This window comes from Oryzias latipes, chromosome 13 (genome assembly GCF_053564925.1).
Source record: "Oryzias latipes strain Hd-rR chromosome 13, Olatipes_Hd-rR_3.1".
In the NCBI taxonomy this organism is placed as follows: domain Eukaryota; kingdom Metazoa; phylum Chordata; class Actinopteri; order Beloniformes; family Adrianichthyidae; genus Oryzias; species Oryzias latipes.
This window is the reverse complement of record NC_136249.1, coordinates 32256834-32281801: the sequence shown is the minus strand read 5'-3', so window position 1 is coordinate 32281801 and position 24968 is coordinate 32256834. Positions and strand designations below refer to the sequence as shown.

General features: G+C 42.0%; 3 protein-coding genes across 12 annotated transcripts in view; 2 read left to right on the top strand and 1 right to left on the bottom strand.

Moving 5' to 3' along the window:
• The window catches only part of sptbn4b (spectrin, beta, non-erythrocytic 4b), a 100890-nt gene extending 88504 nt beyond the window's left edge, over positions 1-12386 (bottom strand). For all 8 annotated transcript variants that reach the window (XM_078930181.1, XM_023962066.2, XM_023962067.2 and 5 more), the window contains exons 1-4: positions 12039-12386; positions 4150-4307; positions 3750-3901; positions 2030-2203 (exon numbers count right to left, since the gene is read on the bottom strand). In XM_078930181.1, coding sequence (XP_078786307.1) covers positions 2030-2203; positions 3750-3901; positions 4150-4294 — 471 coding nt within the window. In that variant the 5' untranslated portion in view covers positions 4295-4307; positions 12039-12386. The remainder of the gene's footprint in view (positions 1-2029; positions 2204-3749; positions 3902-4149; positions 4308-12038) is intronic.
• Positions 12387-14580: 2194 nt separating this feature from the next.
• On the top strand, positions 14581-19858 carry blvrb (biliverdin reductase B). Of its 2 annotated transcripts, none has more exons than XM_020708053.3 (5): positions 14581-14814; positions 15959-16120; positions 18130-18219; positions 18943-19074; positions 19610-19858. In XM_020708053.3, exons 1-5 carry the CDS (start codon positions 14703-14705, stop codon positions 19762-19764), a joined length of 651 nt encoding a protein of 216 aa, XP_020563712.1. In that variant the 5' UTR covers positions 14581-14702; the 3' UTR covers positions 19765-19858. The 2 variants fall into 2 exon arrangements, with proteins under 2 accessions (XP_020563712.1, XP_004075298.1); XM_004075250.5 differs by having other exon boundaries at positions 14586-14787.
• A 1146-nt stretch (positions 19859-21004) lies between these two features.
• sertad3 (SERTA domain containing 3) lies at positions 21005-24901 on the top strand. 2 transcript variants are annotated; one of them, XM_011482239.4, is made up of 2 exons: positions 21005-21169; positions 22897-24880. In XM_011482239.4, the coding sequence occupies exon 2, from the start codon at positions 22904-22906 to the stop codon at positions 23813-23815; it is 912 nt and encodes a 303-aa protein (XP_011480541.1). In that variant the 5' UTR covers positions 21005-21169; positions 22897-22903; the 3' UTR covers positions 23816-24880. The 2 variants fall into 2 exon arrangements, with proteins under 2 accessions (XP_011480541.1, XP_004075543.1); XM_004075495.4 differs by lacking the exon at positions 21005-21169 and adding an exon at positions 21500-21948 and having other exon boundaries at positions 22897-24901.
• Positions 24902-24968: the final 67 nt, after the last annotated feature.

Below are 24968 nucleotides of genomic sequence, written 5' to 3'. Positions count from 1 at the left end.
CCAGAAGAAGAAATGAGTCCCGGTGTAAACAAACTGCCACACAGTAGATAACTGGCATCTACGTAATATACGAGATGATCTTCTAAACGTGCTTTTATTATTGTTATGGGTATTATGAAGCGCCTGTTCGCTCATCATTTTCTTTTTAATCCGTGTGGTCATTGCTTTTTTTGTGGTGGAACGGAGCCGGAAGACGCCAGGGTTAGGACAGGATAACACGCGCTAACAACATTAGCCTTGTTTTAAAAAAAAACACAAAATCCATGCGGGAAATTCTGCAATCTGCATCTTGGCTGCACGTAAATATGTGGGAATAACATCAGCCTTTATTTTGTCGGGACACGACTGGAAACACAAATCCACGTGATTGTTTTAACGGTAATGCCCCCCCCACCCCCCCACCCTTCGGCTGCTCTGCTCAGAGACACGGTTCACTCACGCGGAGCAGCCGATCGGTCCTGTTGAGCTCCAAAGCTTTCTCTGGAGCACCGCAACGTCTATGCGTGACGTAAACCAGAGCTGTACTGACACACGATCGGAATGAACCCTTTACATGCAACCCGATCGGATCAACAATCGGCATAAGCCACCTAACTCGATCGGAAAGAAGTTTCTATCTGAACGAGTCTGATCGGGGCAAAGTATTCCAAACGCCGTGTTTACATGACATATTTTTCTTCCGATCAGGCGTTCTTTCCGATTACTTTTGTCTATGTAAATGCAGCTATTGTTAAAGAGCAGACAAGCCTCAGGCTTCTTCCTGTCCCCCGCTGAACATTAGGGATTGGCATCGAAACGTGTTGCCAAGTCGGTACCAGTACCAATGCAGGTGGTACTCCCGGTACTGCTTAAAAAAGCGGATTTCAGCGCGTCACGTCAGTGCTCCGTTTTGGACATGTCAGTCACTTGTATTCTGTTCAGTGTCGCTGAATTCTAGCCAAACGTTTTACCTTTCCAGCAATTGTGGGTGGCCTCATACAGGAATGGGTGAGGCCATGCGGGTCAAAGGCTGTACCTGAAGCTACGTACACACCAGGCACGAGTGGCGAATTCATGCATGTGCTGATCAAGACTTTTTGTACACGCTTTTAGCATGTAGCATTGGATTGTGGCCATCCCATAGTAGCGCATGTATTCACAGTTGGATGAGGCTTGGTGTAAAATGTCAGAGGTATAGATCTAGTGAATCTGTCAGTCTGCCCCAGGGCAGCTGTGGCTACAACCGTAGCTTACCATCACCAAGTATGAATGAGGAGTGAATGAATAATGGACACAATGTAAGCGCATTGGGTGTCTTGAAAAGCGCAGATAAATCCAATCCATTATTATTATTATTATTATTAATCTTGCTCCATGGCTTTTTTCTTTCACAGCTCCATTCTGATATACGAAGGACTTGGTGTCATAGAACACAAACCGCAATTATTAATTTCTCCTCCATGGCAGATTTTCAAACGGTGGCACTTCTGTGAATTAAAAAGGGCGCCAGCCATCCGTCACTACCAAATCAGAATCCCTAATTGGTCAAAGTCGAAACACAGACTTTTATAGGAGGCGGTCGCTCGAACGCTCGTTTCCAAGCGTGATATGAACATAGCATGTTGACAAAAGGATCTCATTCAACAGCCGATGGATAAGAGTGACGTATACAATGCTCAGAAAAAAGACTATGGTCATGTTGAAGAGCATTGAAATCTGTGTTTACCTCTGTGTGTCGAAACAGACTTTCAGACAGAAGGAAATAAAGCCTCTTAGGCTAATTCAAGCGCTCCCTTCACCCTGTGATGCTGCTTCGTCACACTTTAATGTTTTTGAAAAACAATGCCATGTTGTTTTCATTTCTAAAGACACCGGAACCGTTTCAAAAGTATCGCTTGGACAAAATCCAAACAGTACCCATCACTACTGAACACCCAGCAGCCACAACAGCCTGGGCGGCCGTCCTCAGACGCAGCTTCTCCCTCTCATTCACGCTGGACATCAGATTCATCATGCAAACTCTGCAAAGTTCTGCATGTCTCCAACTGACCTGGAAGCGCAGGATGATAGTCCAGATGAGGCCCAAGGTGAGGCGGTGGTTTCCATCCACGATGTCGTGGGAGCCCACGTTTTCCAGGTGAACCCTCTGCTCTTTGAGAAACTGCAGGGCTTTGTCCACGTTCTCCAGGCAGTGGATCCGCATGCGGCCTCGCGTGGGTCTTGGCTTTGGGAAAATGAGATACTAATGAATTCCTTGAATAGGTTAATTCTGTCGGTACGACAAGCATTAGGAGAAAGACATTCCATTCAGAAACTCAGCAAACTCTGCAATCTTACAGACTTACAGACTTTTGAAGAGCTGTGTACAGAAGCTTAAAAGGTTTTATGGCTTTGGTTCCTTTGAGTCTTTTAATCGTAGAATCACTGTATCCTCTTTTTCTGACCCAGTCCTATGACAAATTTTAGTCCCATTTTGAACTCAAATTAAAATGACTGAATACAGAAACAAAAAACGTCCTTGTTTTTAATTAAAAGCTTTTATTTTCATATCTAAACTAAACCAGACTTTCAAAATAAAGTTCTTTTAAGTTCAATAAATAGAGATATCTTCTTAATAATGCTAATAATAATTATTATCCTCTGATTCTCACAGTGACATCAGCTGAAGGGAGATCCTGAAGGTCTAAAAGTTTGCAAGAATTCATTTTTGTGTATTGTTTTGTTCTTTATTTTTACGTTTTTGAAACCACTTTTAACCGGTAAACCTGAGTGTATAAATCTTGTAGGTGTATTGTCACTATTGTTAAACGATGCAGACTAGGAGCTGCAGAGAAAAATACATGACCTACAAACTATGCTGATTCTGGAAGGAGTTTTATTTTGGAAAACTCCTGGATTCTCCCTACCACATCTGACTCAGTCTTGATGCATTTCAAGTCCCTCCGTAATGTGTCAAAATTGCATCCGCGAACATGGAAAGCTTGTTTTGGCAGAAAAGAGTCAGTGAGTAAAAAAAAAAAAAGAAAGAGTCCTTCAGCTTCAAAATAAAAGAAAGCTGTATTTGACAAACAAAAACCAGGAGTCTTTACCAGAAATATGGACTTATTGTGTCAGTTGTTCCCACACGCCATAATAGTCAGCAACCGGCTGTCTAATGTTAAGAGGATTCTGCTAATTAATGGTGGATTTATGATAATTAGTATATATTAGTTTAGTTTTTAGTTATGGTAAAGGTTAGGGCGAAGGGTTCTGGCCCCCTTCTGTAGAATCTGGGCAGTGGACGGTCCATCCAAGGTGGGCATCACCACTTCTCCCCCTTGAGGTCTGTTGGAAGGTCCGTTTCCGTCCGCTCGGAGAACGGACTAGTATCCATTCATCACCCATTTTCTTTTTTCCGTGTTCGCCTTAAGTATTCTAATTTAATAAGATGTTTTATTTTTTAAATGGAAACGAAAAATGAAAAAAAAAACAAGAGAAAGTGGAAAAAGGTGTGAGGCGTTCAGTGAAATTCTGCCACTTTTATGGGTTAACACTAAAATTCTATCTCAAATTAACAGTTTCTTACACAAATTCTAGTGAACAAATAAAGTTTAAAGATATTTAACAGAGGATGAAGATAAACTTTACCCTCAAAAGTGAAGGGAAACTGGAAGCCAAACAAAATAAAAATAGACACCCACTTCAACCTCGTACAGGACGGTCTGTGACATTAAACCGGTCCGTGGCCTGAAAACGCTGGAGGACCAGACAGTGAAAGTGGTTTTCCTCACCAGCAACTCTCCACTGAGGACCTCCAGCAGTCTGGTGAGCATGTAGCCATCCTTCAGGTCGTTGTAGAGGTCAGATATGCGACAGTTCACTCTGGCCAAATGAGAGTTGACCCACTTAGTAAAAGTCTTCTTCTGGACTGCATCTCTTTCATCTGTGAGAAAGATAAAACAACACAGTCAAAGACTAAAAGAAAAGGAAGTGTTTGATTCATAATGTTAACTAAATTTCAAATCCTTAGCTTAGCAAGCACATATATGCCATTAAAATTTAACACGTAAAATAGTATTTGTTCTTTAACAGTTCCTGTATTTATAGCTTAACAAACAAAACCCCTGCATGGCTGCAGAATGCAGTCCAGCTGAGGTCTGTGTCTGAGCAGAAAGGGGCGTGGCCTCTGACCTGCGAGGGCCTTGATGCGGGAGCATTCAAACAGCTTGGAGCTCGTACACTCAGCCTCCCAGAATCCCGAGCTGTTTGGTCTGTTGTTGTTGTTGAGCTGGCGCTGGGCTTCTGCGTTGTCCAGGTCTGGGGAGGCATTGGCCATCGCGCCCGAAACCCTGAAACCCACAGAAAAAAAGTAGTGAAGAGGAAAGAAACCACTAACAAATCTGTTTTTTGAATGGCGGCCAAAATGGACAGGAACAATTTGGACGACTCGTTTACACGTTTGCAGTAAACCAACGTGAATGTCTGTGGACAGATCCAGTCCCTACAGGCTAGAAGGTATATAAAGCTATTTCAATTTAGTCTTGAAAAACACATTAAACAAACAAAAAATAACAATAACAATAATGCAATGCTTGCTCTTTAGTTCTTTTCCTCTGCTTATTTGAAAGTGGCAAACTGCTAAAAATAAATGATCTGTCAGTTCAAACAATGTCAGAACAAAGCAAAAATAAAAGCTGCTTTTTTATTTATCTCACATCCAGACAGTTCAAAGCAACACCTAAACTTCAGAAAACAGAACTGTATTTTAGTTGTGACAAAAAATAAAAAAAAGTTAAAAAACAACAACAACTTGTCAGTTAGTGATGCTCATCAACCGCTCGGCAGCAGGAGATCAATGACCACTGTCTGTCCTCAGAGGCGGTTCAGTTAGAACATACGTGTTAAAACAATGCCAGCTCATAAACGGGAACTGAAATACTAGCATGTAGCACAGAAACAAAGAGGAAAAAAAGCTCAGATTTAGGCTTTTAAAATGACAGAGTGGGTATTCTGTCTAAGTGGGGATGTGAGTGTGTGTAAACCCACCGTCACATTAGTAACTACGTTTAAAGCCGATCATTTTGGTAAAAAATAAAAAACATACATTAAAAATCTGATTGAAGGACAATGAATAAATGTGGTGATAAAAGTACACACGTGACACAACAAAAAGTGTCTTTCTTGCCAATGAAACAAAGAGCAGATGTGTCTCCAGGATGAAAAAAAAAAAACCTTTGGTGCTTTTATGATGGGAGGGGGCAAATGTTTGTACGCATGGCTGGTCCCACATGGGAATCAGAGCCAATTCAAAGGAAAGAAATGACTCATTTAGAATATCAGAACATTTATGTCTTTCATTCTAAGTTACTCAAAGCAAGTATTGATGGAAAATGATTTCATTTGCTGCTGATTTTTTGGCCTCCAGAGTCAAATAGTAAAACCAGCAGCAGCAGCTTCTCTCATTAATGTTTCTTTGTAAAATCACTAAAACACAACAGGTTGTGTACAACTAGCTGGGATGACTCCATCAACACTTTTTGTGGGCAAAAACTTGAACCATCAGCCTCCACCGTCAATAATAATCCTTAATCAATGAACCAATCAAAGTGACCCTTAAGTCAGGTTTTCAAATGTGTGCAGAAAATTGTCAAAGTTTTAAACCTTTAAAGACAATTAAACCATTAAAATTGAGTCAGGTCATTAAATAAATGAGCAGTCTTGGAAAAACTGCCAGGTGATTTGTATTTTTTGTATCTTTTTTATGGACCTCTTCATCACGAGGGCCCCCTTCAAACCAACATAAAACCCGGGAAGCCAGTGAAGCCACATCAAGCACACGTCACCGTGTCCTGCAGAACCCTTAGACTTCCTCCCTGGAGACGACAACAGCATTTCAGCGTCTTCAATCTGATGATGAGGCAAACAAAGGACTGCAGTAAAGCCCAACAATACAAGAAACCATTGATGTACATGAACTGGAAGCCCTGCATGAAGGCAGAGCCATGTGGAGGCTCTCAAAACACAAACGGATTTGAGTCTTTGCATTTACTTTCAAATAAACTGGTCTGCCTTTGTTTTAAGAGTTTCCATGTCTTGATAAAATGTTAAAATGTTCTTTAGCATCGACACAACAAATCTGGTTCATTGATCAAACCAGACAGGGAACCATCTGCAGAACAAAGCTGCTGTTCTCAAATGAAATGAATTCAGATTGAGGCTGTGTCTGTTAGTTCAAGCAAATAGACGTTCTTCTCCCCGTTTCTGAAACGGACAGAATAGTTCTCTTCAGTGAATCATGGATCATTTCCAGGTACGCTCAGAACGACTCAAGAATAAAGACGCTGGCCAAATGAGTTTTGTTCCAACAGCATTGACAGCTTCCTCGCACAGTGCAGGTTTGCTACAACCGGTCACCGGTGGCGTGCTCGTTGAAATGAATGCGGAGGAACATTTTCTGCTCTAAGGTCTCACCCAGCTGTCAACGATCTTAGCATTTCGTGCGGTCCACCTGTACAGGTTTGCCCATTTCGACGGGCCGTATCTACCCGTAAGGGGGCGGTTGAGGCCAAGACATTAAGGGTAGAAACGAAAATAAGCTCAATAATAAGATACCAGCTTAGAATTTGCTGGTAGGGGTTGTGTTGTGTCTGTGTGTGTGTGTTATCTCTTTTAATTGTTAGGCTCAGCTGTTGAAGGATCAGTCAGCTCCAGGCAAAAGAGTCCACCCCCCCCCCACCCCCAAATTTAAGGCAAACACAATCAGCTCACTGCTGTTGTTTGTTTGTCTAGATGTGTAGAAAATTAAACTCTTCCCCCTTTTCAGGGTTTTCAGTCTAAAGCAGCGACTCTGAATGAAAAGATTTGATCTGTTTCCAGCTGCAGTCACGGCAGCACTCATTACACAACACCCCCCCCCCCATTGAGTCTTTTGTATGACCTGACTTTGGATTCAAACCTACAACCTCCATGTCTCAGAGGGGGCCGCTCTACCACACTTTTATTTCACTCACTCGGGTAAATGGACAAATGTCTAAATATTGGTTACTAAAACGCTGAGCTTTTACACTTCTTCAGTGCAAAGGCAAAGTCTGGTGCTGGTTCTGATGACTGACTGGACCAGGCACCAGGAGGTCCGAGTTTCAGGCAGTTGGGGGTGCAGACTGTGGCTGCACCTCTCACGGATCAGACCCCCCAACAGCTGCAGACCCTCTGATCCCTGCATGGGGCTGCAGGACAGAGCAGGAGTCACTTCCGTGGGTGTGTGATCTCTGACATCCACCCCGTGGAAAACACCACACACTCTCCTCATCTGTCCATAACACATGGGGGGGGGGGTCACACTGTCACTAAACTGAACCCATTCAGGTCTAAATAAACAACTTAAACGTGTGTTATTGAACGCTGTGATACTTAAGGAAAGATGAGAGGTCTATTCTGTTCTCCCAAATATGAAGCAATGGTCCCCAAACCCGAGACCAGGTTGCAGACAGGAAATATAAACAGATGTGTTCACGTAGATCGTTTTCTGTTGTGTTTATTTTCTGATTTGGAAGGAAGTTTTATTTTGGAAAACTACTAGATTGTGTCCACCACATTGGTTTAGGACTTGCTCTGGGAAGATGACGAGTCGTTGGCCTTGGTCACGTGTCTTAAATGCATCCGCTACCTTCTTACAGCTGCTGATGCTCGGACCGCCAAATTAAAAGCCCCAAACCTACAAGTATTTGACTTCAAAGAAAAATAAATCTGCTATTTACAGACAAAAACAGGAGTCTTCTTCCCACTTTGCATTTATTGCGAGTTAATCCCACTTTGCATAACATATGGCGACTGATTCTAATGTTACATGTACGCTGATAATTAAGAGGCAAACGTGGTGGATTCCCCTTTAATATATTTAGAAAATACCATTTTTTGACAGTAGTGTCATTTTATTTTGCTTCATCTATCCATCACACCTTAAAAGTCAGACACATTTGTTAGCCTCCACTTTGACTTTAAGCGAAAACCTATATTACATTTTCGTGGTTTCTAAACAAAGGCTAAGTTTAAACCAGCTGCAAATATTTGACAAAGAATTAGGATTCAATGAAAAAAAAGTTGCTGATTTGTGGAAACTTGTAAAAAGGACATTTAAGACTTTTCCTAAAGCAGAGTTAAGTTAGGCAGGCTTTCAAACTGTTAAGAATGTTTACCACAGAAAATCCTCCTCCTTGGTGAAGAGAAATAAACAATGAATGAAGATTCATTTAAAAAATATTTATGATTTCTCTTGTTGCCCTGAAAAATAACCTGAATGTTGCCTTTATGGAACTTTTACAAATCCCAAACAACTTCTACAAATCAATAACTATGTTTCATTTAATCTTAAATATCAAACTATCTTTACAAATTATGTTTCATGTGGTGGCATTTTATCTTGAAAAATGTATTTTCTGCCCCGTTTGGAGCGGTCCGTGAAGACATTGTCTGACCTTAAACTGGTCTGCGGCCCAAAAACGGTTGGAGAGCACTGAGATAAAGCACTTAGTGCCTCAGATGTCGTCCATCTTTTTCATTCTGAAGAGGGTTTAGATCACTGGAAGCGCTTCTCGTACCCATGGTGGGCTTGAAGTCTTCCCTCCGTCTGGTTTGTAGGACGGCCTCTAAAGAGAACTGCTCAGTCCTCGGAGAGGCCATCTCTGTTTTCCCTCAAGGTGGTTTGTGTGAACAAGAGCTGTGTCATTGTGCTTTCTGCCATTGTCCCCTAATGTGGTGTCACAGCTATGGGTAAGTGCGTCTTGGCTTTCTTTGAACATTTGCTGCTGAAACATGATTAAATACCTAAAAGTTATTGAATTTGTGTGCGAGTAAGGAACCGACTGTTTCCACACTTTCTCATCTAAACCACTTAACATTATTATCCCCCCACTCCCTCCGGTGATGCTGTCGCCGTGGGTAACCACAATAAGTCACCTTTACACCGATGGTGCGAGAAAACGTCACACTCTGTCTCTCCTTTCATCGTCTTTCACAGGTTTCCAGCCGTCCTCTCTCACCCGTCTCCCATCCTCATCACCTGCTCTCCTGTTAGCCTCAATAACGCCGGGTGAGAGAGGGTGACACAGCCAGAGCCGGAACGGTTCTGTTTTCTACCCAACAAAAGTTAGTCGACAGATAAATACGACCTCAGAAGGTTATTCACACACTGGTTTTGAAATAAAGGACAGAAATAAATGATCTAGTGGATTCAGACTAAAAGCACTGATTTGTAATACTAAACTTTTAACACCAGATAACAATCTGATCATCATAAAAACCATGACAACCGAGGTCATTAAAGGTAACACTCAGTCGGTTTTATCCCTGGATTGTTGATGCTGGACCCCAGATGCTGTTCCTCCTGGAAAGTCCTGACTCAAAGAGCCATATTTTCCATCGCCTCATGACCTGTCAGAGCGGATTTACAAAGACGGATGTGACGGACCGGCGCCGCATAAACCTGAGACGTACTCAGGTTGGGTTTGGTTATCGTTTAGGGCTCGTGCCACACCGGCAGGCTTGATTTGGACCAGGGTGTGGGTGACCGGAACTTCTTTTTGGGGTGTGCAGTTATCACTTTTTAATGCACACCCAGCAGCCAATCAGAATCAAGTATTCACCCGGACCATGGTATAAAAAGTGATAACCGCACGCCTAAAAAAGAAGTTCCGGTCACCTATCTTAAATCTTCTGTATCACTGCGCCAGCTTCTTTAAAACAACCTTTAGCCAAAAACAACCTTTAAAAACAAGTAGTAAGAGGTGAACTTATCTGCGGTTCTCCCTCTGCCTGATCACTTTTTAATGCACACCCAGCAGCCAATCAGAATCGAGTATTCACCTGGACCGTGGTTAGAGGGTTAAACACTGAATGAGGGTTAGGAGAGGTGTAGATTTAAGGTGGTAAACAGTATCAAGCATGGAGGGTGGATTTCTGAAAACAAGGCTTTAGGATTCCCCGCCAATCAAAAACGTTCCTCTTGCAGAACGGGTGTAGCTGATGGCTTAAAGGACAGAAGCTATCCCTCTTCTTCCGCTTTACTTTGACGCCACGCCACACGCACTTTACATTGGGTCACTTTCACCTCAGCAGCCAAACATCTGTAAGCAGCAGCAGCGGCGGCAGCAGCAGCCAACGCCCAGCTCTAACTCCACCACAAAAGTCAAGTCACCTTGAGATCCGGAGCACAACAGAGGAACCAACACTCTGCTGGTCGGCCTGCATCCTCACATGATCCACAACGACGAACAATGTTCGCGTCTGGATTTAAGTTTAGACTGGAGTTCTATGGAGGAGCGATGTGATCATTCACAGGGATTCTCGAGGACTAAATAGTTGCAGAATGATTAGGCACAGACCTGAAGAAATGTCTGTCAGTCTCATTTTTTTAATGACTCTTCCAAGAACAATTGGTTTTTTTTTGAGTTTTTAACATTTTGTAGCATTTTTCTAATGATGGAAGCCATATATATAAAGGAAATTAAGATTAAAACTGCACATCTGAGTATTTCTTTTTTCAAATCGTTGTGAATCAGCAGCAGACATCATCCCATTGGAAAAAGCTTGAGGTTGTTTCGTAAACTGATGGGCCACATCTGTGCTCAGCTCCATTCTGATGCATCCACTTGCAGACAAACAGATCCATCAACGTCTTTGTTTTCCTCGTCTGAGCTCAAATCTGTAACAAAACTGCACACGCCCTTGATAGCTCCAAAACTGCTCACTGGTTTTTGTTTGTTTTTTTACACCGCAAATGTGAGCTAGCAGGAGAGCCTGTAAACAGAGAACTCTCAATAACGGGACGGGTAAGGGGGCTCTGCGCCAACAGTCCTGCCCACAACTCAAAGGTGAATTTCTATTGAACTACTGCCACTCTGCAGAAACTATGACTTGGAAAACAATAATTAAATGACTTTGGCTGAAAAACAAAAGGCATAATCATAATTAGAAGACCTCTGGGAACGCTTTTAAAGGAAATCAAAAGATGATTGGAGTGGGACATTGATGCCACAGAAATGATATGCAACCTCAACACTTTCCACCAAAATCTAAAGAACTAATCTAAACTTGCAGTTTAAGTTATTTTGGTTTTTTTAGGTCAAAATGACACACATAAGAAAGCATCCATACTTTAACTGTAATCTATGTGCAATGCAGTTACTTTGAGGTTCATTTCATGAATGAATCGTGCAGGTCAACATGCTAAAAAGGCAGAAAAGACAAAGATTTTGCTGAACCATCAAGTCCTCAGCATAAAAATGTACATTTAAGATGGATAAAAGTGACTTTGCTTAAAGCAGCTAATAGGACAAAGGCTCTGCCTCACTAATCACAGTGACCTTTAAAGAAAAACATGCTTCTGCCTTGCTTTTTTTTAAATTCTTGCTGTATAGTACAAACAGTACACAGGCCTCTAACACCCTCCCTGACCCCCACATGATGCCACCCCTCCATGCATGGCAGCTTCAGGAGTTTAGGGGACGTTTTGCGGGTAAAGCAGAGGTTCAGGCCTCATAAATGCTCTGGAATACTGAAGAAGAGACGTAAGTGCATCAGCCTCCAGCACCTATAGGATAACTGATCTCCATATAAAGTAGAGGACAGGTTCATACTTAGTCTAAACTAAAGAAAGAATAAGTCAAGCTGTGCTGCGTTTTTGTGGCTGCAGAAAAACAAACTTGTGTTTTCTTATAGATGAAAGTGAAGAGCTGACAATAAGCCAGAAGTGTGAAGCTACAGTTTGCAGCAGAGCCGGGCTGCATCCCCCATAGGCCGCTGCTCTGCCCCTCAACCCATATCTCCTTTAAATGAAAGCCATCTTCATTGGCAGGCGGCAATAGGATCCATCCGGACGTGCACCATCCAACACGTGTGGGGGATGAAAAAAGAGGAGAACCGGAGCCGGATCACTGCAGTGCCCTGCACCCAAATGCAGGCCGGCTTGCTGCTGCTGCTGCAAAAGAAAAAGCGCACCGCACTCCCTTCCCTTCCAGCAAGGATGACCAAACTGCATTTACACCCCCAAGGAAGGCATCGTCTCGTCGCTCGTGTCGTCTTACCTGCTGGCTCGCGGTCAGGTTTTTGATTGGATTTGTCCTCCTCTAAGGTCTGAATCGATGAGGAGAGCGCCCATCAATGGAGGACACCGGCGCTCCGCTCTTCTTCTTCCAGCGGGGTCTGTCCCTCGGTTAGTCCCCGCTACAAGAGGAAGCGGTGTTTCTGGGTAACAACAATAGAGGACTGGGGCTGCGTGCGCCGCTGAAATGCAGCGTCTCGGCGCGGCAGCCCGCAGGGAGGGAGGTGCAGAGACGGTGCTGAGGTTGCGAGCCGGCGGAGGGGGATGATGAGGATATCCATAGAGGTCCCGGTATCCACCTGGCACAGCCTCTCCTTCCTCCTCCACCACCTCCTCCTCTCCGCTGGTGATGCTGGAGAGAAATATCAGCATCAGTGCGGCGAGCAGAGAGGGAGGCAGGCAGAGGGAGGGAGGGGCTGCCAGAGACGTTTTTACGGCGTGAACAAATCACCACCACCAGGGGGCGCGCTGTGCACAAAAATAAAGACGCCGTTAATAATTCAAAAGATGTCATATTTATCAAATTCTAATTTATTTCTGTAATTTCTAGTTATATATCAACATAAAAAATAAGAAAAAGATATTGTAATCTACCAAATATACATTAAACCATCAACCTTTAGCCGATTAGCTACAAATTAGCTTAAACTGTGTTAGCTAGTTCTTGTTAGCCCATTTAAAAAAAAGAAAAAAAAACCTTAACAATACAAAGCTAGTTTGTATTTGCATTTTACCCTGTCAGAGACTAATTTAAGTTACCCTTTAAAGATAGAAAAGAAGAAGAAAAAAAGGACACAAAACGAAAAAAAGCGCCATTTTGATTTTTACCGTCCTCATCCAATTAGAAAGAAAACCTAAAGAAGCCCCGCCCCTCATTAGCAAATTCCCTTTATTTCATGGGTTACAGAAGTATGTTCACAATAAAATGTACAAGTTTATTTGGCAACAATTGCTCCTTTTTTTATTAGAGTTTAGGAAATTTCACATTTTTTAATGAAAAAGCCAATCACATTTCATATTTTACAGTGATCTTTTTTTTGTTTTGTGTTTATTTTGAATAAATTTATGTTTGGCTTAAAACATACACTGTATGAATCTACGTTTGCATTGTTCGCATCCATGCAAATTGTCAGTTTTGTCCCAATTTTCCTTCTGTTTTAGGGTCATGACCTGTGTCTGACTTTCCACCCTAACCTCCAACTACTAAAAAAACTATATAGTGCTACTATGTAGTTCCGTGAATATTCAAAGCAATTCGCACACCACGCTCACTACTTTTTTTCCCTTTTTTTTTAACAGCGGATATGATGTCATCGATTTCAAGTTAAAATCTAATTAATATAAAAGTTTTATGACGATTATTTATTAGTCCACTGTCTTTGATGGTTGATGGTTTATCAAAAAATACATTTAAATACATTTTTTTGGTAAAAGATTTTCCTACGCAATGCATTGTGGTCTATATTCGCCGATTTAGTGAGCATCGATGCACACTGGTTTTGCAGACTTCTTGGAAATTACCAGGCATTAGATTTTTGAATTGTAGATTCGGACAGCACTACAACATGGCGAACGCCCTATATCCCTTGTGCTATCCTAGGCACTTTAGCATTGGGAGTTGGGTCATCTAGACCCCACTAGACAGTGCGCTGAACCTTTTTTCTTCAATGATTTGTGAACCTCACTGGTGTCCATGGATTACATGAAATCTTTCCACCTTTATCCACCTTTGTCATGGTAGGAATAACACATTAATGTAAGGGTGGGGTCTTCTAAGATAGCACAAAGGAAGGATATAGGGAATATGGACATACAATTCCAAACTCGAGAGCCCTAGGAATTTCCCAGAAGTCTGCGAAAAACCAGTGTGCATCGATGCTCACTAGATCGGCGAATATAGACCACAATGCATTGCGTCGGAACAATGTAATTTTTAAATAAACCATCAACGTATTTATCTGCAGAAGACAGTGGACTTATAAATAATCGTTGCAAAACGCTCATATCAATCAGTTTTTTCATTTGTAAAATCGATAACGTCGTATTCACCGTTTAAAAAAAAATGGTGAGCTCGGTGTCCGAATTGATTTTAAAATCCAGGGCACTACACCGTGCCACACTATATAGTTTTTTAGTAGTTAGGTGTAAGGGTGGGAAATGGTACAACCATAGATTTAGACAGCACTACAAAATGGCGAACGCACTATATAGTGAATAGTGAAGGAATTCGGACACAAACATAGATTTTCAAATGAGACCAAGCTTAAAAAACTTTTTTGTCAGTACAGGCTTTAATAATTTACATACAGTATCATTTCTTTGTGAAAAAACACAAAACACTGTTAGCATATTATCTATGCAACATTTAGCCAAAATCTTTATGGTTTTGGTTTCCTGTACCTTTTACCTGTGGTTCCAACCAAGAGAATCAATAGGTGAACTCTCCAATTGAGGCGGGGCAAAAGGAAAAGAGACACTGTTCCTTTAAATTTTGTTATGGGAGGAGTCTAAACCGGAAGGCTTCCCCCTCGAAAGAGGCGTTCCTTTGCGCGTCAAATGTCCCTTTTTAAGGCAGCTCGTCTTTTGCTTTAGACACATTTCAGAGGACAAACTGCCGCTGCGCCGCATATCCGGATTTGTTCGCATAATGTCAGACTCCGTTAAAAACGTCGCGATCTTTGGAGCCACGGGAATGACCGGCCTGGCAACGCTCCCACTAGCTGTGGCTGCAGGTAAACGACGTCACGTGATGTCTGCAGGTGTGAGACACATCCGAGTCAAGTAGTACATCAGGTAAAAATGCACACAAGTAAAATAAGGCAGCACGTTTTAAATTTAAATATTTTTATTTTTGTGCATTTTTATCTGCCATTTCTGAAAATGTTGACCGTTTTGTTTTCCCATCCCGTTGTGTATTCATATTTCAACACCCTCATTTCCATAATAAGCTTATTATTAATATTGTTATGAAGTTTTTACTGTTATTTGTTCATAAGCTCACAAATGCACACAATCCTAAAAGTAAAAATTATTTCTATTTTAAATGACAGATTTGTAGTTTATTTCTGCGCGTTCTTGTTATTCCTCTCAATTTTCACTTATACAAATTTTCAAAAGGTGTTTGTAACAAAAAGAGGCTCAGTAAAAAAAGTCCTCATTTAAGAGCAACACTAAGGTCGATAAAGTCAAACATTACTTTAAAAAAAATGTTGTTGCTTGAAAAACAAAATAATTAGATGCAAAAAGTGAATTTTACTTTTAAAAATGTGTTTAATTTTGTTGAAAGTCTTTGGGTGGATCATTTTGGTGAACACATGGACTCGGACAAGAAAAAATGTTAATTTGAAATTAAATTTGACCTCGCAGAGGGTAAAATTATAATTTTTTTCTTTGCAAATGCAATTACAGATGTGATTTTTGAAACAAGCACGATTCAAAAACGCTGTCCTTTTCTTTAGAATAGGTTTGATAGCTGAGTCTTAAAACACTTTGTATATCATGTGAATGATTCCCTATTTCCAGCCTTTAACAGGCTGATGGGGTTTTCTCACAATGAAAAGTCCTGTAAATCTTTTTATTATGTGATTTCCTTTTTCTCACCACACACGGAAAAATGTGTATGAGCGGCAGTTTCATTTCCTTTGCTCCTGGTCATCAAAGTGCAAACAAACTGATGAGTCATGTTAGACGTTGCAGCACTTGGTTGTGCTGAGTCACAGCAAGCTGTGGGGCTCCTGATAGCAGATATCTCTGCTGCACTTTAGAGGTGGGATTGGTGTCACCCTGCAGCACAGAGGCAAAGACTGCTTCCTCCAATAGAAAGTTAATTTGTTGTATTTTCAGATGCAACACATAATCAGTTTGCTGTTGAATTCCGGGTTTTTCCATTATATATTTTCTCAGGATACAATGTGACCGTTCTGGTGCGCGACCCCGCCAAGCTGCCCGCCGACCACAAGGCGTGCAGAGTGGTGGTGGGGGACGTGACGAATAAGGAGGATGTGAAGAAGACCATGGAGGGCCAAGACGCTGCGATCATCATTCTCGGCACCAGGAACGACCTGAGTAAGCCCCCCCCCCAGTCTGAAGGCGGACAGGTTTCATACGTGAACCGTGGATGGCGCCACATCACTTTAGCAAAAATCTGCACTCAAAAATCTAACGTGCCTAAAATCTGAGAAACAAACATTTCTTAAAAATAAGCAATTGACACTAATTTAAGTCAATTTAGTTGATTTGAGCTATTTTACAGATTAGGAACAAATGAGCGCAGATCAATTAGCCAACTGTAGTTAGGCCAACTGTTGTTGTGTCCTTGGGCAAAACATTTTACCCTTTCTGCCTCCAGGGAGGCTCCACTGGTGTGTGAATGTGTCAGTCATGGCAGCCACGCCTCTGTCAGTCTGCCTCAGGGCAGCTGTGGCTACATCAGTACCTTACCTTCACCAAGTATGAATGAATAATGGACAAAGTGGGGGTGTCCACATTCCAGGGCTGCATCCTTCAACGGCCGCGGCCGTCCCGGTCGACATTGGCCGGGTCCTTTGTCGGGCGGGTTGGCCAGATGTTGACAGCTGTGAATTTGGACGAGTCTACCCTTTACCGGTACATAATTCCAGCCGTTACATCGGCGGATGTCCTGTCGCCTAGCAACCGTGAGTCCCGAACAGTGAGGAGTAGTGAATCAGGCATGGAGCCCAAAGTTTTCCTGGTTTATTTGATCCAACTTTTAATCTTGGAGGTGTAATTTAAAAAAAAAAGTGTAATTATCTCCCGCTTCACAGTCCACCATTGATGTCAGAAAATCTCTGGGTTTGGCGGCAATGCATCTTGGGATATGGACAGCAAAGAAGAATACACCAGACCGATCCCTGAAATTGGGAAAAAGAAGAACTTGTTGGCTGCATTTAAAGGAGTCGCTGAATTTGGACAGCACTTGTGGCGGCGCTGTGATGTAAAGCAGCCTTCAAATGCAGCCCAGGAAGAACGCCGCCTCCCAATTTTGACACAGCCAATGTCCAGCGTCTGGAAAAGCGCAAAAAAAAACACCCATTAGTATTATTATTATTATGACCAGTGAGACATAAATAACATGATTTTTGTCCAACTTTGACCATTTACGCGATCAACAAAAGCAGCTTTTCCTATTGGCTTTTTTTTTACCAGCATTATTGCAAACCTGTTTATCTGGGCTTCAGAATCCACTGGATTTACATGAATTACATAAACTTTTGAAGAGTTACGGTAGTCGAAAAACTGTAAACATTGGAGCTGAAGCTCTGGTGTGAAAGCGTCAAATCAAAGAGTAATGGATTAGCAAAGTTATGTTGACCCCTATAGCCCGTTTCTGTGTCTGCAGGCAAAAACATCAAATAGAAATTCATTTCTATAAATACTTTATGTTTGTTGTTCTTAACTCTTTTTTATTTTGTTCGGTTCTCAAGATCAGAGCAAAGAGTAGTTTCTGGTGACAAAGAGACCAAAGAGAAAAACAGAGTTGTGTGCAGTGACAGAGTTTAGAATAAACTTTTATAATGTTCTGCATGTTTTCCTTAAAAACCCACTAAAAATAAAACTTGTGTTTTTACTGTCTTTAACAAGTTCTTGTGACTTTTTTCTGATGATACGGAGTCCGTCCTTCTGTTTGCATGCTCTCCTGCTAGCTTACAGCCCCTCACATCCCCAACCTAACAATACCAGTGCAACAAAAACGGCGATCGATATCGTAGCCATCCAGGCGTACAGTTCAGATCCAGATTCCAGCTCAGACGAGGAGAACAAAGACGTTCATGGAACTTTTTGACAGTGGATGCATCAGAATGGAGCGGAGCAGGGAGCTTGTGGCCCCGCCCACCATATTTTCTAAGTCACAAATACGATCTTTTTCAAATGAATTTTTTCCTGATTTGAATAAATAAATACTCTGAAATGTCATTTTGACCTTAAATCTTAAAAAGGTCCTCCATCATGAGAAAAATGCCACAAGAACATATGAAAAACTCTAAAAACTCCATTTTCATCGGAGATAATTTGTCATAAAGTGTGATTTTTTTTTTCTCCTTTTTGCTACATAGGTCCAACCACCATGATGTCTGAAGGCACCAAGAACATCATAGAAGCCATGAAGGCCAGAGGGATCCGCAAAGTGATCGGCTGCATGTCGGGTACGGAAATCCATTCGGCTTATTTCTAAAAGACCTGTTAATGTTTATAACCGAGGTTCTCTGGAAGCACTTTATGAAGCATCAAGAAAAACATCAAACCTACTGAAAAAGTAAAGAACATGCTGGGTTGAATGCTGTATTGCTGAATGAAAATGAAACTTAAAGGGTAATAATTGCCAAATAAATAAATGATCAGAATTGACCATAAATAAAGTTAACAATAATAAAAAAAATGTTTTTCAATGGAGGCAAAAATCCTGGAAGTCCTGGAATATCTTAAAAGGTTCAAGGATTTGACGGACCAAAATTCATAATTGGAAAAGGCTGAACATGTTAAATGGTTAAAATACCTGAAAAATTGTAGGAGTACGCGCCAAAACAATGTAAAGAAATAAAGTTTTAATGCAGTTTGTTTTCTCTTGTTGCAAAAAAAACAAATATCTTTTGTGTTTTTATAGAAGAAACTTTTTTATTCTGCAGTTTAGAGCAAGATGGACTCAGGATGTAGGATTTCATGAGTTCATGAGGTTTGAGTCAGAGGAAGGTCTGAGCATCTGCTTCATCTGCTGTTCCTGCGTCTCAGCTCAGAATTAGCAAAGCCGGATAGATTTTAACTGTTTGAAGTTTCTTTCAATGAGAGCTGCTCCACTAAAGCTCAAAATTTGGGAAAAAAGAAAAGTCTTTTTTTTCCCCCCTCATTGTTGTCCTCTAAATCTTTTCCAGCCTTCCTTCTTTGGGATCGCTCCAAGGTCCCACCCCGGCTGGTTCCGGTAACGGAGGATCACGACCGGATGTACGACGCGCTGAAAGCATCGGGGCTGGATTATGTGGCTGTTATGCCGCCTCACATCGCAGGTCAGGACGTCCCCCCCTTTTCTGGACATGAAAAAGATCTCAGGCTGTGTCCGAATTCCCATCCTTACCCCTAACTATTTAGTAGTTAGGTGACAAAAAACTATACAGTGCGGCACTATGTAGTGCTCTAAATTTTAAAAGCGATTCGGACCCCAATGCTCACTACTTTTTTTTCGAACAGCGGATATGACGTCATTGATTTCACAAAATCTCATTGATATGAACGTATTGCGACGATTATTGATAAGTCCACTGTCTTCTGAAGAGGAAAATGTTGATTTTTTCTTTTTTGGGCCAAAATTGTTCCCATGCAATGCATTGTGGTCTACATTCGCCGATCTAGTGAGCATCAGCGCACACTGGTTTTTCGCAGAGACTTCTGGGAAATTTCTAGGACACTCGATTTTGGAATTGTAGATTCGGACAGCACTACAAAATGAAGAACGCCCTATATAGTGCACTATATAGTGAGTAGGGAAGGAATTCGGATAAGCAAAAAGGCATAAAAAGTGTCTAAAACTGTCTTGATCTGCAGGAGATTTGCCCCTGACTGAGACTTATATGGCGACAGAGAACATGCTGAAGGGCAGAGCCATCTCCAAGCATGACCTGGGACATTTCTTTGTCAAGTGTCTGTCCACCTCAGAATGGGACGGCAAGACAGTGGGAGTTTGGGGGGAGTACAAGTAATCCAAGGGAACGCTTCCAGTGGATCGGCAAGAAAACATGGTTTAAGATCAACGCATTTGTAAGATTTTAATCAATAAAGTTATTTTTAAATTGATCTAACCGTGTTAACGAAGACTAAAGACAAAATAAAATAAATAAAAACATGATTTGTTTACACTTCTATGAAAAAAATGTCAAATCTTTTTGCAGTCTTCACTTCCTGTCCTCATGCTTTTCAACATGTGACGCTTCCCCTGACTTCTCAGTTCCTTTACCAATAGTCTCATGAGATGCTTCTAAAGCTGCAGGTTGTTTTTTCCAGCTGCAGATAAATAACACATTCAACTGCATCTGTGTTTCTAAAACTCAAGGTGCTAAGAGCAAGCTATAAAGATGAAAAGACCTGCCTCTTCTTCAATTAGTGACTTTTTCATAGGTTTGCATAAACATGCTTTGCCATCTGATCAAACCTCAGCAATGAGGTCAAAGGTCAACCATGACTTTATCTGATGTATTTGTTGGGAAGTGTTTTTTTTATGCTTGTATGCATCAGATTTTACATCTTTAATTGACAAACGAAAAGTAAATTATATCCAAAACAATGTTGGATGCTATATTCAAACCGGGTAGATATAACAGTGCAAAAATACTAAAAATAGCTATTGTTCATATCTCCATGAAAAAAGTCAGAGATAAAACACTAAAGTATTGGAATAATATAAAAGCTGTGAGGTCAAAAATATCCTAAAAATGCTAAAATGGTTGTAAAAATTAAACATTACAGCTTAACACCACTCAACTCTTGGAGTTAAGTTCAAACCATTCCAAGAAGCTAAAAAGCCATAAAAAAATTAAACTAAAATGATTCATAGTCAACCGATACACGAGTGAAATATGACAATTCAGGATAAAATGAAATATGATTCGGAGTTGAGAAAAGGAAATTAAGGTTTTGTCTCTTTTACCCCAACAAAACTGGAAAAAACAAACAGGAAATCTTTAACTTGCTTTCAAAATAAAATAACATCTAAAAGGTTAGGTCACAGATTAGAGTCAATGTTGCCGATGAATGCAACCACTGTATGTTTCACTCAGAATAAAAATAAATAAAAAGAAAAAACACCACTTTTTAAAGTTGTTATAACTATTCCTTCTTAAAAATTATAATTTGAAGCAGACGCATTTTAAGCAGATTTTATTTTTAAAAGATTTAACCGGAAGCTCCATTTTACTTTGTCAAATAAGCAAGCGATGCATCTAAAATGGGCGGTCTTTAGGCAGTTTTTGACTCGCTGGCTAACTTCATGTGCCTTTAAAATAACGATTATTACCAAAAAAAAAAAAAAAAAAAAACAACTGAAACTTTGACATGTTCACTGAAGACTCCTTACTGATTTTTTCTTAACAGTTTTACTCCTGCTTACAGGTAACAGAGTTTTGTTTTACGTATTTGAAGACTGATTTATTTAGACAAGTTATCTTGTGTGTACGTGTACAAAAACGGGGATTCGTCAAACTTTTCATTTGTCTTTTACCTTTAATTCTTGGGAATTTAAAATAATATAAGGTAACGTTTAGTTTAAGCACGATTTTTGTTTTTGAAGACTCACTAAGTATTTTTTTAATAGCAGTTGCCTGTATTTGGAGGTAAACTTGCTCATCAGTCTGGTACGTGTGTGTACGACTTTAACCCGCACTGAGGAAAACTCTGCCGGTGATGTCACCGTTCAAGAATTACTATTATGTAAATGACCCCAGACGCATTCGTTAATTTTTAGGACACCAACCCACGTTCATTCTTTAAGGAGTTGAAATAGTCATAAAGCCGTTGTTCTCCGTGGAACCTTAATGTAGCGTAAAGTAACGTTTTGCTGCTACATGGTTCAATGGAATGTCAGGCGAATTCACTACAGTACCCAGAATGCCTTTCGGCCACCAACCCCCAACTCCAATGACTTGGCGTGAAACTCAAATCACGGGCGGGAGTCCACTAGTTAGCTGCGTGGAGTCGAAACGGAAGCGGCTGGAAGCGTGGTTACTACGCTTTTATTTGCGGGTTTATTACCGAATGAGTCGAGTAAAACGCGCAAAAACTGTTCCGGCACTTTTGAAAACAAGAGTTTTGAGAATCGCAAGAAGGTAACCCAGCAGCAAAGTCTGTGCCGAAACTCAACTCCGTCTCTGACCGACGAAGAAGCTCAACAGGTTGGTTTCACAGTTTAAAGTATCGTAAACAGTTGCTAATTTAGTTTTTGGACTTTACTCTCAAATCGCAAAGTGTGTCAAAAGTAGTTTTTGGCGCACAAATTCGTCAAACGTATTCTTTTTTTTTTCTTACTTAGCGGCCTCGGTTTTCCCTCCTACGCGGAGTGACACAGACGTTACCAGCCCCCATCCATCCGCGTTTCTAAGTTCTCCCCCTGAGCTGTTTGAAGATGGCTGGTCTGTCAGACAACCGTTAGGAGTTTTATATGCAAATGACAAAAAAACTTTATTTAAAAGTTCTATTTAAGTTTGTGTCTGTAACAAGCAAAAAGGGGGGCTAAACTACGAATTATTCTCCATGTAATAAAGTAGAACCGTTACTCACTTTCACCAGTAATAAAACGATGACAAATGTTTACGTAGTCAGTGGAGACGTTGTTGAAAAAGGGATTTTACCTTATAGAAGAATTTAAAATGAGCCATCAGCGTGTTGATTGGTTCATTTTCAAGCAAAAAAAAAGAAATGAAGAAGAAACAGATTTTTACTCTGAGGAAAAATCCATGAATGAAGAAAAAAAGTTTGATTTATTCCGTTTAGATGCAAAAAAATAATGGGATTCCAAAGCGATGATGTTGCAGGATTATTAAGCAGTTAATCCAAAAACTTGAGTTGGTTATTTTTGACTCGTTGTTTTAGAGTCGTATTAATCACTTTACAAATGATTCAGTCGCTGTAATGGCTCAGGATTGTGTAGAAAGGAAAAAACCACCAGGTCACCTGAGCAAATTAAGACATGTTTTAGTTCAGGTGTAGCTGGGTTTGAGTGAGAGGAAGGAAGGCCCTCGTGTGAGGGAACCGAGACCTCCTGTGTGAACTTCCATCTCAAACGTGAATATTTTGTTTGGTCCGAGGCGCGACTCACTCACGTTTTCCGTTCTCCTCCCCAGCGTGAAAATGATCCTGAAGGGGCAGAAGCGGAAGCTCCCGCAGGAGGACCTGGAGCTGGCGGACAGCGGCGGGCCGGTGTGGGAGAGCCAGCGGCAGTTCGTCTTCTCCGTGTCGCTGAACAAGTACCAGCGCAGCCAGGAGCTGCCCGAGCCCAGCCTGCGCCGCTCCGTTCTGATTGCCAACACTTTGCGGCAGATGAGCCTGGAGGGGTGTCGGGAGCCCCCCGCGGACATGGAGGTGCCCGAGCCGCCTCCTCCCGCCGGGCTCCTCCACAGGGAGCAGGAGTGCTGTCCACATACAGCCTCTGCAGTGGACAAAGCTGAAAGCTGCTCCGCGGCTGATCACGCCAGCTGCAGTTCCAGGGAATCGAACTTCCCAATGAGTGTTGAAGAGGACGAAGACTGGGAGTCCGCGGACTCTGACGTCTCGCTCTCCGCCGCCATTTCCTCCATCCTGACTGTGCTGGACTCGACCATCGACGGGAGCTCTCCCACAGCTCCACGGTCGCCTCTCCGGTCTCTGGAGAACCTGTCGGGCTCTTCTGAGGGTGGGGTGGCGTGGGTGAAGCCGGGAGTCAGAGGTCACAGCGTCAGCTACCAGCAGCAGGCGGAGCCAAAGGCGCGGGACGGTGGGCCGGGTGACGTCACCGTGGAGGATCTGTTTCAGGACATAGACACCTGCCTGCTGGAGCGGGACATGGGGGTGCTCGGCCTCGGCGGGGGCCACCCCACCGGGGAAGACCTCCTTCGGTACCTGCCGCCCTTCTCCAACCTGAAATGTCTCCCATCGTTCTCCTCCTTCAGCCCGCTCCCCGCCGGTTTCCCTCCTCCTGCAGTACCGTCCTCCATGTCTGCCCCGGGTCAGAGCAGAGAAGCCTTTGAGCTGGATAATCTGATGGAGATCCTGGTGGAGTCCTGAAGGATCCCTGAACTTCCTCCCACCGAGTGACCTTCCAGGAAGTCCGTGGACACACACCCGCTGGTTACCACTTTAGTTTCTACCGGAGGAGGTTGGAGGAGGAGCAGGAGAGCTCGTGATGGAAGTTCAAACGGTGGGCTGTAAGCAGAGAGACCCTCTATCTTCCACTGCTAAGCAGTGATTCAGTAGATCATGAGCCAATCCACAGCATTTACTAGTTCAAAGCATGACTCAGCAGAGACTTAAACTACCTACTTCACAGAAGATTCATTCAGCGAAGGCGGAGCAGCTTCGTGAAGGAGGTGAACGCTCGTTTTGCCGTGAATGAAGTTCGGTGCTACGCCAGGAACTCGATCGCAGACGTGTGATCTTGCTGGATCTGGAGGTCAAAGTGTCAAACACTAACAGGTCAGATCTTCTGTGAAGAAATCCCTGAAGATTTAAGGCAGCGGCTTAAAAGGAAGCCTTTATCTTGAGCCTTTGCATATTTATAAAACGTGGTTGGACCCGTCATACAGCGGCGATGCAGAGTTTTCCGATGGTCTTCTTCCTGCGCTGATCTTCTCTGGAGCCCAGACTGTTTCCTGAGGAAGACGAGGGTTCTGCTCAGGCAGCCAACGCAGCTCCTCATCCCTGCCTTCATCTTCACTTCCTGTTTTTCTCTCTACTCTGAATTCCTGCACTTTTGTCAAACGTATTCATTCTCTGTTTGTTGCAGAAACTTCCGTTCGTTCACACATTTCATATTTAACTCTGCAGTATTTTTGAAATGCATTATTTTCTATGATAAAGTGTAGGATTCTGTCGGGTTCTGCATTTCGGTGGTTTCTATGCAGGTTTGTTTCTCATGTCTGAGTATTTATGTGACTTTTGTTACAGTGAATAATTTAAAGTGCCGTTATGAACAAAAGACTGTTCCTGCACCGCCATAGCAGTTACTTCCTGTTTGTACTTCAGACTCTTGTTTTTAATTGAGTTTTATTGAAATTGAAGAGCCTTCGTCTTTAGATTATGAAATGTTCGCCTTTCTGGTGTTTTTAACAAAATAAATGTAAAAAAAACCTGTTCGTTGGTCTGGTTAAAACGTTCAACAGACAAGAATATCGTTGAGGAATTAACGGATTTTTTTGGTTCTTACTCATTTTAATTTCAT

What these genes read in the sequence shown, in the direction of transcription:
- blvrb (XM_020708053.3), top strand. Translation starts at nt 14,703, where the DNA reads ATGTCAGACTCCGTTAAAAACGTCGCGATCTTTGGAGCCACGGGAATG. An exon ending in AGTGATCGGCTGCATGTCGG is followed by an intron (nt 18,220 to 18,942) that starts GTACGGAAATCC and finishes AATCTTTTCCAG; the next exon opens with CCTTCCTTCTTTGGGATCGC. An exon ending in TATGCCGCCTCACATCGCAG is followed by an intron (nt 19,075 to 19,609) that starts GTCAGGACGTCC and finishes CTTGATCTGCAG; the next exon opens with GAGATTTGCCCCTGACTGAG.
- sertad3 (XM_004075495.4), top strand. Translation starts at nt 22,904, where the DNA reads ATGATCCTGAAGGGGCAGAAGCGGAAGCTCCCGCAGGAGGACCTGGAG.